At 39.2% G+C, this 13,269-nt stretch overlaps 1 protein-coding gene across 16 annotated transcripts in view; it reads right to left on the bottom strand.

Annotated features, from left to right (window-relative positions):
- Positions 1 to 13,269, bottom strand: part of GPSM2 (G protein signaling modulator 2) — a 39,090-nt gene that overhangs the window by 5,502 nt on the left and 20,319 nt on the right. For 12 of the 16 annotated variants that reach the window (XM_046944600.1, XM_046944601.1, XM_046944602.1 and 9 more), the window contains 9 exons: positions 11,433 to 11,738; positions 5,355 to 5,576; positions 4,283 to 4,418; positions 3,707 to 3,849; positions 3,098 to 3,221; positions 2,734 to 2,849; positions 1,573 to 1,728; positions 800 to 908; positions 422 to 551 (listed from right to left, as the gene is read on the bottom strand). In XM_046944600.1, the coding sequence (XP_046800556.1) occupies positions 422 to 551; positions 800 to 908; positions 1,573 to 1,728; positions 2,734 to 2,849; positions 3,098 to 3,221; positions 3,707 to 3,849; positions 4,283 to 4,418; positions 5,355 to 5,576; positions 11,433 to 11,494 (1,198 nt within the window). In that variant the 5' untranslated portion in view covers positions 11,495 to 11,738. Of the gene's footprint in view, positions 1 to 421; positions 552 to 799; positions 909 to 1,572; positions 1,729 to 2,733; positions 2,850 to 3,097; positions 3,222 to 3,706; positions 3,850 to 4,282; positions 4,419 to 5,354; positions 7,070 to 7,308; positions 9,064 to 11,432; positions 11,739 to 12,244; positions 12,363 to 13,269 lie in introns of those variants that run through there. The other 4 variants (XM_015290362.4, XM_004943092.5, XM_004943093.5 and 1 more) reach the window with 4 other exon arrangements.

Genomic DNA, 13,269 nt, shown 5'->3' with positions numbered 1-13,269 from the left:
GTAAGGTATGCAACTTGCTTTCACGGGACACAGGAGAGGAGCACGGATCTTCACACAGAAAAACATAAAATGAAACAGCTTTAACTATAACCCCTGCTGATCTTACAATAGAACAAAGGAAGAAGGAAGGACATAATTTGGGCAGCAAACAACTACGTTTGCCACATTAAAAAAAGAAAAGACTGATTAGAAGCTTCAGATGATGTGTTATGTGAAGAAGTGAGGCAGTAACCTGCAATTCACAACAGAAATCCCCCAAGAAAGCAGGAGCTGAAGGGATCCAGCACTGCAACATTTATTTTTTTGTGTGTGAGTTGGGGGGAGGGGGAGGGAAATCCAGCATCTATCGTCAGAAAACAATACAAATAACAGATTTTTTTTGAAGTTTGATGTTAAAAAGTGTTTGGAGAAAAGCACGTACCATTCAGACTGTTATCTACCGCATGGCTTTCTGACATCATGGAAGTGTTTGTGCTATAGCTTAATCCAAGAACCATTTGAAGATCTGAGAGATTAAGTCTAGCAGTGAGTTCCCCACTTCTATCTCCTACCTGTAACCAAATAAATTAACCAGTTCTGTTACTGTACCAAAAACATATACATATGTATTTACAAAGGAAACATTCTTCCCAGAACTCTAAGAGAAAAGGGTTTAAAAGGTTTTTCTTGTTGAAAACTGCTAGAGCCATCTTTTTAATGAAGTACATCAAAAGCACAAACCAAAGCCTAAAATAACCTCTGCCAGGCTCTCAGTGACAGCAAAACCCTGGCAGCCAACAGACACGAGTGACCATCATACCTCTCTGGAGATCTCCAGGTGCCTCTCAGCAAAGTGCATGGCTTGGTCATGATTGCCCAGAGCAGTATATGCATTCCCTAAACTCCAGCATGCTCTTCCTTCACCAATTCTGCAAAAGATAAAACATCTTCAGGGATACGTTTCACATACTCTCTGAACACCAGGGGTCAGGTTTTCATAATGTTACCAGAATAATATTACTGTGCCAAGGAAAATTCAGACCGTCTCCAAGAACTATTCCAACGCCACCATGTTAAGTACTGTACTTAAAGAACTGTGATCCAGTATAAGCATAAATGTGAACAAATCTCATCAAAACTTAAATTTTAAAATTTACAGCAACCATTTAAGTCACTCCTTATAGTTTTGCAAGCATGAAACATTGCATAACCCCCCTTTCTGTTCCTCAGATTGTGTGGCTGCTTATTCTTCACGTATTCTGCTTATTTTGTGCATTTAAAAGAAAAAAAAACAAACAAACAAAAAAACCACACACCCCTGCCACGACAAAAACAAACAATTAATTCTACCTCTTCTCCCCCCTCCCAAAAAGAACTTTTACAAATAATTTTCAAAGAGCCATTATTTACTACTCGATTATCCTCCCTGCATCATCCCTTCTTATTTTCTTCATTTGTGAAGAAACAGAAGAAAAATGCCTGTGAAGATACCCAAACTACTACAATCAAATCATGGAAAATATGTTTTTCCCTTCATTTTCAAAGGCAATTGCTTTAAGCATCATACACATTAAACAATCTCTTAGGGCTTACTTATCGTTTAATTCCTGAGCAATCACAAGGTGTTTCAAATGATAATCAATTGCTTTCTCATAGTCTTGAAGCAGAGTGTATGTGTTTCCAAGGCTGTAGCAGGCCTGTGCTTCCACAGCCCTATCTTTAAGCTGCCGAGCCAGCTGTAATGTCCTCCTGAAAGAAAGGGATAGTCACCTCACAAATCACTACTTACACAGGTAAAAATCCATTACATAAACTAAATAGATTAGGACACCAGACTGACAAATTAGACGCTCATAAATTGCCTTGCAAAATCTTTTGAGATTTTAGGCATTTTCCACTCCCATTCATTGCGGTCCATTTCTGTTTACTACAATGCAGAGTGGACACAGCCCTCAGACTGCATGCTCCAATGTTAATGTATTGCTTCGTCAATAATTTACAGATGATTTGCTGGTACTTGAAAGAGTTTATTATCAGTGTTAGAATAATTACTGTGTGTTCTCCGTCAACTTGAGCAAGACCAAGTTAAATAACCACCAAGTTATATAACCACCAAGCCACCGCATCGCTGCTAGTTAAGAATTTAAATAGAATCTACTCAATTGTGAGGCACTATATTTTCCAATTTTCAAGAAGAATGGGTAAGCCCTGAAGTTCATGTAAGATGCCAACACCTATACTGCATCTTTGCAGATCTTATGTTTTTCTGAGTTACAGCAGCAGCATGCCTGCTTACACGTCTAGAGATAAAGAAGAAAAATGTTAATTACAAATACAAACTAAATATGCAAAGCCATGTTGATACGCACCACCGACTTCAGATGGTGAGTATACCTGAGACAGCTACTGATCTCAGCTGTGTTAAAAAGTCACTTTGATTGATCGCTCCAGAACTCTCTAAGACCTAAGACAGTAATGCCTGGGTGTAGAATAAAGTGAATAAATGCATATCAACAGAAGGACATCCACAGTGCTGAGAAGTATCTATTTACAAGTAAGGAAAAAGATCATCAAGATTAACGTTGTCTTAGAAAACCTAAGTAGGGAAAAACGTTGAGTATTTTTTTTACTAAACAAACGCAGCCCTTTTCTAAGTGTGTTTTGAAGAGACGACTACTCTACAGTGAGCTCAGGTACCGGCACAACAGAAACTAACTCTGTGAGAAGAGGTATAAATGTAAGCAGTCAACTAACTTGTAGTATTCAGAAGCAGTTTCAAATTCACCCAGGAATATGTAGGCATTTCCAAGATTGCTGTATGCTCTTCTTTCTGCTGATCTATCACCAAATTCTTTTGCAATTAGGAGACGCTTAAAAACATGAAATAAGCATATTAATCACATTTTGTACTTCATAACATACATTTGCACACAAAACTGAACACCCGTAGACTTTCCAACCCTATCTGTTCTTTGCCCAACAGTGCTTGAAAAGAACAGCCGGACTTGATGCTAGGCCTTAAGCTCTAAAGCTTGCATTAAAAAAGCTCATGAGAGTATGCAACAAAACACATGTATATGAGGTCTGGAGCAACTGGTGATATTTCACATTGCTGTACCTGTTCATGGGCTAAAACTGCACTCCTGAAGTTGCCCAGAAGGTAGTGTGTGTTTCCCAGATTTCCAAAGGCACGTCCTTGTGCTGCTCTATCACCCAGCTCTGTGACTATCGTCAGGTTTTCCCTGTTTTGAAGAAGTGAGAAAAGAGAGACTAGTGCCTTTGAAGTTATTTTTTCTCACAGTCACGTAAACAGATCTTCTTCCTTTTTAGATAAAGGGAAAAGCAGGGTATTCTGCTTTGGCCTACTTTAGAGGCCTTTATGCAACCACAGTTCCTCCACAGAGTAGTGAACACTTTCAGTGAAATACTGAACTGCGTTCTTGTTCATGCTGGCCTGCTTGTTTCTAAGAAAAAAAGCTATATTACATGCAAGTACACATAATTCAGTTGTCTCAGTCTTGTTCTAAGAATAATGCTGAATTCTAATGTACGGGAAGGACTAACCTGGTAATAAAAGGTACACTGAAAATGAGAGCTAAACAAAAAATTGTGTACTCTCCAGTTAGAAAGGAAGACATTCACAGCTCATGACTCCACAAATCTCAATAATTAAACAAACCAGATGAACGCATCTTCTCAATCACCAGTATTTAGAGCTACTACTTACTCATAGTAATTTGCAGCTTTTTGCAAAGCATTTTTCACATCCTCTGGAAGCTCCCCTGGATCATGTGTCCCAGCACAAGCCACATTTTTCCCTTTAGAGTGATAAACATTTCCCAGATTATACAGTGCTCTAGCTTCTCCAACCTAAAACAACAGTAAAGCAAGGCATTAAAATTTTCTGCTTCCAACTCCTGTGTCACAACCACCTTTAGTGCAACCCACAGAAAGGAGTTTGTTCACTGCTTGCCAATGCACACTGCCCATTCCGAGTATGCTCTCATTGTCTACCCACATCACGCCCACTTGTGCTCCTCCATTCAATTGTATCACATGTTATTTCCTTTTGAGGTATATAAGATAAATAGTAATTATTGAGGCCAATTAATAAAATATTTTTTTTACAAAGTCTCCTAGGTGCAAACAGACACCTTATAACTGACAGATTCATATTGTCTATTAGAAATACTGGAATATTCAGTATTTAATTTCCTCTGAAAGATGGCACACATTACCAAACAACAGGGCTCACTAATAAGTATTCTTAGGAGTTCGTTTCTGGATTCCTAACATCACTCACCTTATCATTAAGCTCTCTGGAAATATCCAGATGTCTCTGACAACAAACAATAGCTTCTTCAAAGTTTCCAAGTACCTTCAAGGTGTTGCCCAGATTTCCACTAGCTTTAGCTTCTCCCACCAGATCTCCAATTGTCCTAAAATTGCAGAATTGAAGTAATTCAAAACCAAATGAAGAATATATGGAAAGAAAATGTAAGCATATATATATATATTCCATTCATTTTTATCTAAAAGGCATTCACATAAATATGGTTCAGTCTATCATTGCAGTAACATTTAATTTTGTTTCTTAATGATTATACAAAAAGGCAGTCCCAGGATAACAGCAAGTTTTAACTGTTTCTTAGTCTTCCTTGACTATCATCCTTTTATTATACAGTAGACGTGCTGGTCTCCCAGAAAGCTCAGAAGAAAACCTACACTTCTAGGTTCTGAATGAGATTAAGGCAAAAGATCATCACTGAGCCACTCTGCCTCTGCTATCTGGGGAATAACACAAGAAAGCAGCAGGTTCCCACAAGGATCCTTACTGAATGTAGGCACCTTCGCAGTTACCACATTTAAGCAAGTAAAGGGGTTGGGAAAAAAAGATTTTTGCTCATATTGTGCTTAAGTCCTACATTAGCGTGTGTGTCTTTTACTGGATCTATACTAAATAATTAAAAATAAGATCATAAATAGTGTATAAAATACACAGCTGTACAGTTCAATGTATTGTATTGTGAGTTTTACACACTGAAACATGAACATCTTTTAAACAAGAGAGCTAGAAAGATTTGAGTTTTAGGAACAGAGAAGGGTAAAGAAAGGTTGGATTTAAAGAAGCTTCTTAATTGTCCACAAACCTAGTAAGGCCTCAGTTAGTACTAGGATTACGGTGCTAGGATGAGCATTAGCTCCCAGGTTAAAGGGCAGTCAAGTTACCTACCAGGCCCCCGGCCCTCTCCTGTCACCACATCCATGCATTATCTAGTATTAGCTGCAGGTTTTGGTAGGCAGACCAACAGCCAGCTGCTCACCTCTACAAGAATAGGATGAAATGGAGAACAGGGTTGAAGACACAAGATTACCTTGCAAGAGTTAAATCATGGTGATGGTATTCCAAGGCCTTTGCATATTCATGCAAGTAGAAATAGGCATTGCCTAGCTGGCTGTAAATAGCACTGAGTGTTTTCAAGTCTTCAGTTCCAACCTGAACAGCTGCTTCAAAGAAAGACACACCAGCTCGGCAATCTCCTGCTTTACAGAGGCGCTCACCTTCCAAAGCCAGCTCCAGGCAAGAAGCCTCCATCCTGCACAGGTTAAGTAAAAAGAGATACCTGTCACTCTGTATGCAATACTTTGTCCAATTATCCCGAGTTCTGAAAAAGTGCATTTTACTCAGAGGGTGATCTCCATTTGCTTAGGACAGGAAGTCAGCAGTACAAACAACAACCATGATTCTCTACCATTACAGAAGCTAAGGCTGAAGCACAACTTGGCAATTGAGTTATGATAGGCAAACATAGCAGTGGCACAAAAAAGCTTCAACTATTTGTATTTTTATGTCTTGAGGAGGAAATCCAAACACTGCTTTGTCCATATACAGCATCTGGAGGATCCTAAAACACTGAGTATTCACCATCTAGATAATTTCAGTACCATGAGCTAAAACTCAAGTGACTACTACCAAATACTGATTTTGACAAATGTAATTACATAATCTTAGCTTTTTACTCATGGGCTTATGGATGCTGAGTAATCAAAGAATTGAACACTAATGGTGAAACTCAGATGCAAATGGATGTGGTAGTATTTACAGCAGGCTAACAGCAATGGCTTTCTCCCTTCCAACTCTCCATCCCCAGAAAAGTCAATTTTACTTACAGGAAGCTAATGTAGTTACGTACAAAATGTATTACTAAAAAAAAAAAACATCTTAAAAGTCCAAATGTTCTTGTGTATCAAAGGCCATGACTACTTCTCCTATAGGTCTTTCCTACGTAATTCACTACTAATTCGTACTTTATTTCCTGTAGTGTCACTGTTACGAAAATTCTCAGTGTTATGGAAAAAAATAGACTTAACTAACAAAATGTATGTCAATTCCTGTTACTTTAGTGAAAAGCTGTAAGTCCCGAAGGCACTGGAATACGTTGGATTATTATGAGCAAATAACTACATAATCATGCAGGTATAAAATGCTGCAAGCAGTGAAGAAGATATCAGTGAATCTGTGGATTACATTTTGAACAAAAAATAAAGGAGCTCTGAGAACAGTGGCTGCCAAAAAATATTCATATGCATTTCAACTATTGTGAAATCAGGCATACAAAAGGTAAAAAGCTAAAATTTCATGAAGTGTTAACAACCACACATGTAAATTTTCTACTTAGCAATTCTGAGATATGAGGGAGTTCGGGAGGAGGACAGCTTTAGGGTCAGCTTACAAAAATACCACCATTCTACTGCTAGATTTTTTTGAGAGGAAAATTATTAAGAGACATTCTCTAGTAGTTCAAAAAGTCTGCGCTAATATGCCAAAAAACATTGGACATAACTTTGCCAATTTGTGTATTGTTGTAAGTTTTTCTTCTAGATGGACTGTGCTTTGGCTGTTTGGCACTGCAGTCCAAAACAGAATGTTTTGCATAATTTAATATATCTTTGTTATCAAATAATATCAAATAATAATATCTACCTGGTTGTAAGAATAAATATTCTAGAAATCTAGCTCACAACATATGCCTGCTTTTTTCGTATGCAAAAATCAGTAACAGTTACAAATGTTTGCTTTTCCAACAGCTGTTTTAGCAGCAGCACTACAAGACAGCTGTTTCTACAAGACACAGCAACAAAATACTCAGTGTACCTGCAATTCTTACATTTCTTTTTGCAAATCAGAAAAGAAATAGTTTTATACAACATTCTACAGAAACCTGAGTAAGAAGAAAGCATTCGTGGCAAACCTACTGACTTTCCAAGAGAACCAGAAGGATCTGGATCGTAAGTAAAATAAGCTTCTAATGCAAAATAGTACCATACCTGCTGGTCTTTGACATTCCACAACTTAAGCACAGTGAGATGACTGACATATTTAACTTTTGCAGTTAAAAATACCGTCTGCTCGGTAGTCAGTAATGATGCAAATAGCAAATGGTAACTGAAGCGTGAAGTTCTTCCCAGGTACAGCTTCTCAGGTTGGAAATCCATAACACATGTAATGATGGTAAGTTTGGAAGCTCCTCAGAGAAGCTGAAGCACTCCTATTGCTAGAGCACACAGCTTGTTTTTTATTACATTGTGCAGGTGTTGAACGTAAGACAGAAAAAGGCAGAAATGATTAAGCACAGCATGTTACACCATCAGCAACTGAAGGTTTAAGATTTAAAACACATCATTGGGTAATCTTAATCCTATCCAAAGAGGTTCTCTCCGGGCACCTCATGTTAACTGACATGCCTAATTAAAGTGATGGCTGGAAAATATGGTGCTCCTCAGTGCGAAGCTTTAGAACATTATACAACCGTGTTCATTTCCTCTCATTTTTAGCTTGAAAGGATTGCAGTAGAGCTTTCAGTAAAATGCCTATATGGCAAAAAAAGTCAACATGCTACACCAGACTCCAGGTGTATAAATTTACTTAGACCATTAAAAAAATCATGGTTTTATTTGCCATTTGAGAATGCTGGACCAGGAATTTTTCTGATATTCTCTGCACTCAAGTAATTTCACATTATTCCAAAGACTGCCAGATGCCAAGGCAGCATTACCCTTTTGTCAAGGAACTTGAAACAATGTTATGACTTTGCAATCCTGATTTAGTACCGCTTATACATATGAAAGATGTGGTTTGTTTTCGGTTTTCGTGTTGTGTTTTCTTCTCCATACAGAAAGCTAAAGCTGATGAGTATCAGCTATTTCAATTCAACCAGAATTACAGGAAGTAAATGAGAACGAGAATTAAAAACTGTTTGGGTAAAAAAGAAGTCAACCTTTAATACTACTTGAGCACACCTCCAGAAAGGTTGCTTCAACAGCTAGTTGGAATCTGTACAACAAATTGAAACTACATGGATCCATACTTACTGGCCTTCCACATTTTCAAAGTCTAAATACACTACAAAAAAATAAGAACAGATGAAAGAAAAAAAAAAGTGATTTACTACAGTTGCTTTTATTCACACTACTGAAAAGCTATGGAATCATTAAGTTATTTTACCACTTTGGAGCAAAAGGGTTTCTAAGTTTATCCATAAAGTACAAAAATGGGCCCAGAAAATGTGTATATATGAATATGTATTTTTTTACAGACTTTGGGAGACTGCTCTGAAAAATCACACATTTTTAGAAGACGTATATAACTGTGCTACTGTCAAAAACCCATCACCTCGTGTTCTCAGAGACTGTTCTAACCGCTAATGGTTAAACAGCATGCCAGCAGACCAGACAGAGCCAGGTTATCAATGTTTTAGGAAGTCATTAAATAGTTAGAAGCAGAATATGAAATTACTTTCTCTGTTCCAAGGGCTGAATCAAATTACTTATTTATTCAACACAGAACAGCTAAACAAAAGATTCACTGAATTCACAGAGACAGGAAAATAAGGCCCATTCATCTGGGTACTCCTAATGAAACACTGTTCCTGATAAACAGGATAGCTTTCTTCCAGACATGACTGTGGAAACACTCCATTATTCTGCTTACAGTTGCCTCCACCTGCTCTCTGAAAGGCTGGCATCTCCTGAATAATTCCTCATTTGTAAAACTACCTCATCCTTATCTCTGCCTCCAAGCTCTTCATCTTCCCTGGCTCCATTATGCTTTGGTTTGGTTTGGTTTTTGGTCTTCTCTGACCTTCATATTCTCTTTTGAAACCTGACCCTTATAAGAATACAACCTCTAAGCATATCCCTCAGTCCAGGCCTCCCCGCTCTTCTCCCCTTTGGACTCTTCCATCCTTTATCTGTTTGCATCTTAAAATAAAGAATGGAAAACTGTTAAGAAATAAGGCAAGAAGAAGAAAACAAGTTTACACTGATTCTATTAGTCTTTTAACACTGCTCATTTAATTTTACTCCATTCAATTCCTACTTAGAGGATTTCTGAAAACTCCTGCCATTTGGTGGGGTGCTGCCTTGTAACTGTGCTGTGAAACACATCGATCCACACAACGACACAAAACCAAAAACACCTATTACCTCTCTTAAATTCAGAGAGAAAAAAAATCACTAATGCCTCAGAGTCCTATACTACAGATGGCAGAGTGTTCAGTCCTATACTACAGATGGCAGACTGCTCCTCAGTCCTACCTTACTCCTGGTTTCCATGCATAACGTAGAAGCGCATCACATGGACCAGTCCAAACAACTGAACTACATGGCCACTGGAACACTGTGTTTAGTCACACTGTCACAAGTGCTGTCAGGTTTCAGTGCACGAACTTAGGAGGCCGAGAGAAATTAGTTCTACAAATATTTACTCTATAGATCCCTTACTTATTAGTCGCAGTCATTAACATCAGCATTTTATTTTAAGTCACCAGCCGACATTAGAACAGTTTTTTCTCCACCAGCGTAAGACTTTTGCAGCTGCTAAAGCCGGTTTACCGCATGCCTCTCAACTGCTGTGGGGAGAAAGCAGTGGCTTGCACAGTAAGGAACAGACCCACAGTAAAGCTCTGCCTTAGGAGCAGGCCAGCAGTCTCCTTGTACAGCCAGTTCCAACAGAATGCCAGGGGGAAAGTTTGTCTGAATTTTAGAGAAGTTTAATATATGAAAAAAAACAAACAAACAAGGATTACATCTCCATCATTTTCAAGTGTTCTTCAGATTACAGTTCTTAAAGAAAGATTTAATAAGGCACAAATCCTTTTTTTTGTTAATCAGTATCATAAGCTTGTACAGAAATACAGAATAAGGCTGTAAGACATTTTGCTCTACCCATGCTCACCAAATTTGGCAAAGTTATTTCTGGCTTGTCAGTTTAAACGAGGCAATTGGCCATGGCTCTCTTTGCTCATTTAGTGTCATAACAGTAACCTGAACAGCCTCAGCTTTTGTTAGAGAGCAAGGATCTTCTGCAGTTGTCTGGGAACGACCTAGGGCATCAGCTAGATGCAGCCAAGAAGCGACCAACACAGCAGAAATACCAAGCTCAAACATTAGAGATTTCCGCTATCAAAGCCAATGTATACAGATTATAGCAAAGAAAGAGAGAAGAGTTGAAAATAAAATTTATTTACCATTTTTTTCCATATTGACCATGAATAAGTTCCTCCTGCTGAGTGCATCGCTAACCGGAACTAATACTGTACTTCTGTGAAATGGAAGACAACCAACCTAACACTGTCAGAAAGCTGTTCTGAGTGGATACTACAAGTACTTTCACGTTCATGTGAATTAATTTTAAGCCACAGCATGACCTACCTTACAAACAAGGGTGGTGCTGTGTTTCTGTTAGTGAGGAAAATGCTTCCAAAGAAAGGCTGACTGAGGGAGAGGGCAGGGCAACACACAAGAACCACACTTTTCGTTTGTTTTCAAACAATCATTCTACTGTTCCAGTGTCCCTTCCTGTTGAATGAGCTGCAAGATTTACCCTTCCCAGCAGCAGCTGCTCAATTACAGTGCACCGCACAACATTTCTGTTGTTCAAATTCATTAGGGGGAGTCTGGAATGCTAACATTTCATCTCACATCTATAAAGGGGATTCCAGAAGAGAAAGGATAAAAGCATTCAGAAGTGAAATGGCATATCCTCTTGACTTGCAATTACAGGAATTTTTAGTTCAAAGTATCAAAGCAGTTTTTAATCACTCACTCAAATCTATTCTAGGTAAGGAAAGCAGCACTCTGGATGACAGTGCCCATCACAGCAGCAATAATAGGGCAAGTATAGAGAACATTAGCAGACAAAGCTCCATAGTTTGCAGAGGCAACCCAAAAACTGTTCCGCAGCCGCACACAGTTCCAGAATCATCCAAACTAACCTACTATATAACAACAGTGAATTTTCAAACTTTAGAAATGAAGGAAAGCAAAGAAGCAGTGATTCAGCTTTCACTGTCTATCTCAGTAGTAAAAGAGACACCAAAGTACTGCAAAACACAGTTAGTTTTCTAACATTAACAGTACTTATTCATCCAAACTAAAATTCATCATCTTACCTGTATCGCACATGAAAAGACTGGTCTTCTCGCATGCTTATCAAAACATTACTTTCCTCCATTGAGCTGCATTATCAGTAGAGAAAACGCTACTGTTCTGTAGCAAGGCGAGTAGTTTGCTACGGAGAACTGTTGTCAGAACACCATTCCAGTTACTAAGTTGGCACACAGGTATCCTAAGCTGCTGTTGAAATACTCTTCTTTGTTACTAAGGTAAGCAAGTCACTGTCAGACACATCTTAAACTGTCAGAAACGCGTTCAAGTTCTTTCATCTGTGGCCCTTTCAGCTCCATTCAGCTGCGTTCCTGCAAAGGGAACACAAGACGCTTGGCTTGAAGTCTCATAACATCCCGTTAATAACTCACAATCATTTGCAGCTGATGTAAAAGCATAACACTGCTCCCACCAAGCAGGAAATGTCAGTCAAGAACGTAAAGCCAGAGCCAAAACATTCATATATACACAGCAATTCCTGTAGGCAAGCAAGAAAGCAAGAAGGTTTAACAAAAAACAATGCTCTTCGCTGTTGGAAAATTCAAGTAATTCATCCTTGTTAGTATTTTCTGGCCTCATGAAGTTCCATGCAAAAAGCATAAAGGATGAAAGCTACAGAATAAAAGGTGTAACATAAAACTAATCCCAACTGCTTTACATGTGAACAGCTGCCAGGACTGGCTGACAGGATCCCACCTGGAGAGGCCCATTCTGCATACCACCCCTTTGAACACCGGGAGCACAGAAGCCAGCAGAGGTTTAAGCTCTACTCCCTTTCCCTTCCTCCCCCAAAACGAAAGGGATATTTTTGTTTCACCTTCTTATTTTTTTACATGGTTACACATTCCAAAGTGCCGCAGCATTGCCATATAAGCTCCAAACTCTGCTTCAAAGGGACTGCAGCAGCCAGTGCTCAGAAGTTAGACCTGTTTAGGCTGGCAGGGAAAACAATTTACCAGAAAGAAACTATTCAGAAGTTTACCCACTTTTCAGTATATTTTTAGTAGAGCAGTTGACGTACTTATTGCTTAGCACTAATATTACATTCCTTTGCAAGTAAACATACAGTTGTATAATTCACAAATGCATATTTCATCAAGAGCTTGCAGAGATGTCACAAAACAAGAACAGAGCTCAGACTTAAAGTTGTCACCAGAACTCACCCATCTCTATATTTTTAATTGTCAAGAAAGGCAATGCCTTCTCATTAGCTTCATCAATTACCAGGTATGAATATTCATGCTTCTCACCACCCTCCTCTCTGACAGCATCTGTCAAACAGACCATTCACAGTGTTCTTCCAGTCAAACAACTACTTTGTTGCCCTCCCATGCTCAGCACCAGACTTACTTGGCATCAACAAGTGGGTGTGGGTATACTTTAGCAATTAGAAAGCGTGATACATACATTTTTAAATACCATTGCAGCCCACGCAGTGGGAAGAGCACATGACGGGTATTTGCTCCGCACAGGTTTGCACAAAGCTCCAGCCAGCAACTCCCACAGGCAGCCGGCTGCATGTCGCCCTGCCTGCACTCATCGCCCCAGAGCAGGCCTGGTGCTCAGCACAAGGGAACTAGAAGTTACTAATATGCTTCACATCACGTGCCAACAACTTCATTTAACTGGGCTCCACATGTATCTTGTATGCCAGCTCCAGTGGGTGCCACCTCCCTGCTGCTGGAAGCCCTGTGCCCCCTCCTGCTGACTGCATGGCACACGGCTGGCCTTAGGCGGCTGGTGTGGGCGCACCGAGCTGCCCCGTGTCCAACTAAAGGCACATTAATCTGAGTGATTAATTAAAAATTAAGGAGGTCGATATCCATGAACACTCTTGCAGAC

This window comes from Gallus gallus, chromosome 8 (assembly GCF_016699485.2).
Source record: "Gallus gallus isolate bGalGal1 chromosome 8, bGalGal1.mat.broiler.GRCg7b, whole genome shotgun sequence".
Taxonomy (NCBI): domain Eukaryota; kingdom Metazoa; phylum Chordata; class Aves; order Galliformes; family Phasianidae; genus Gallus; species Gallus gallus.
Note: the sequence above shows the minus strand (reverse complement) of the source record. Positions and strands in the feature narration are given on the sequence as shown.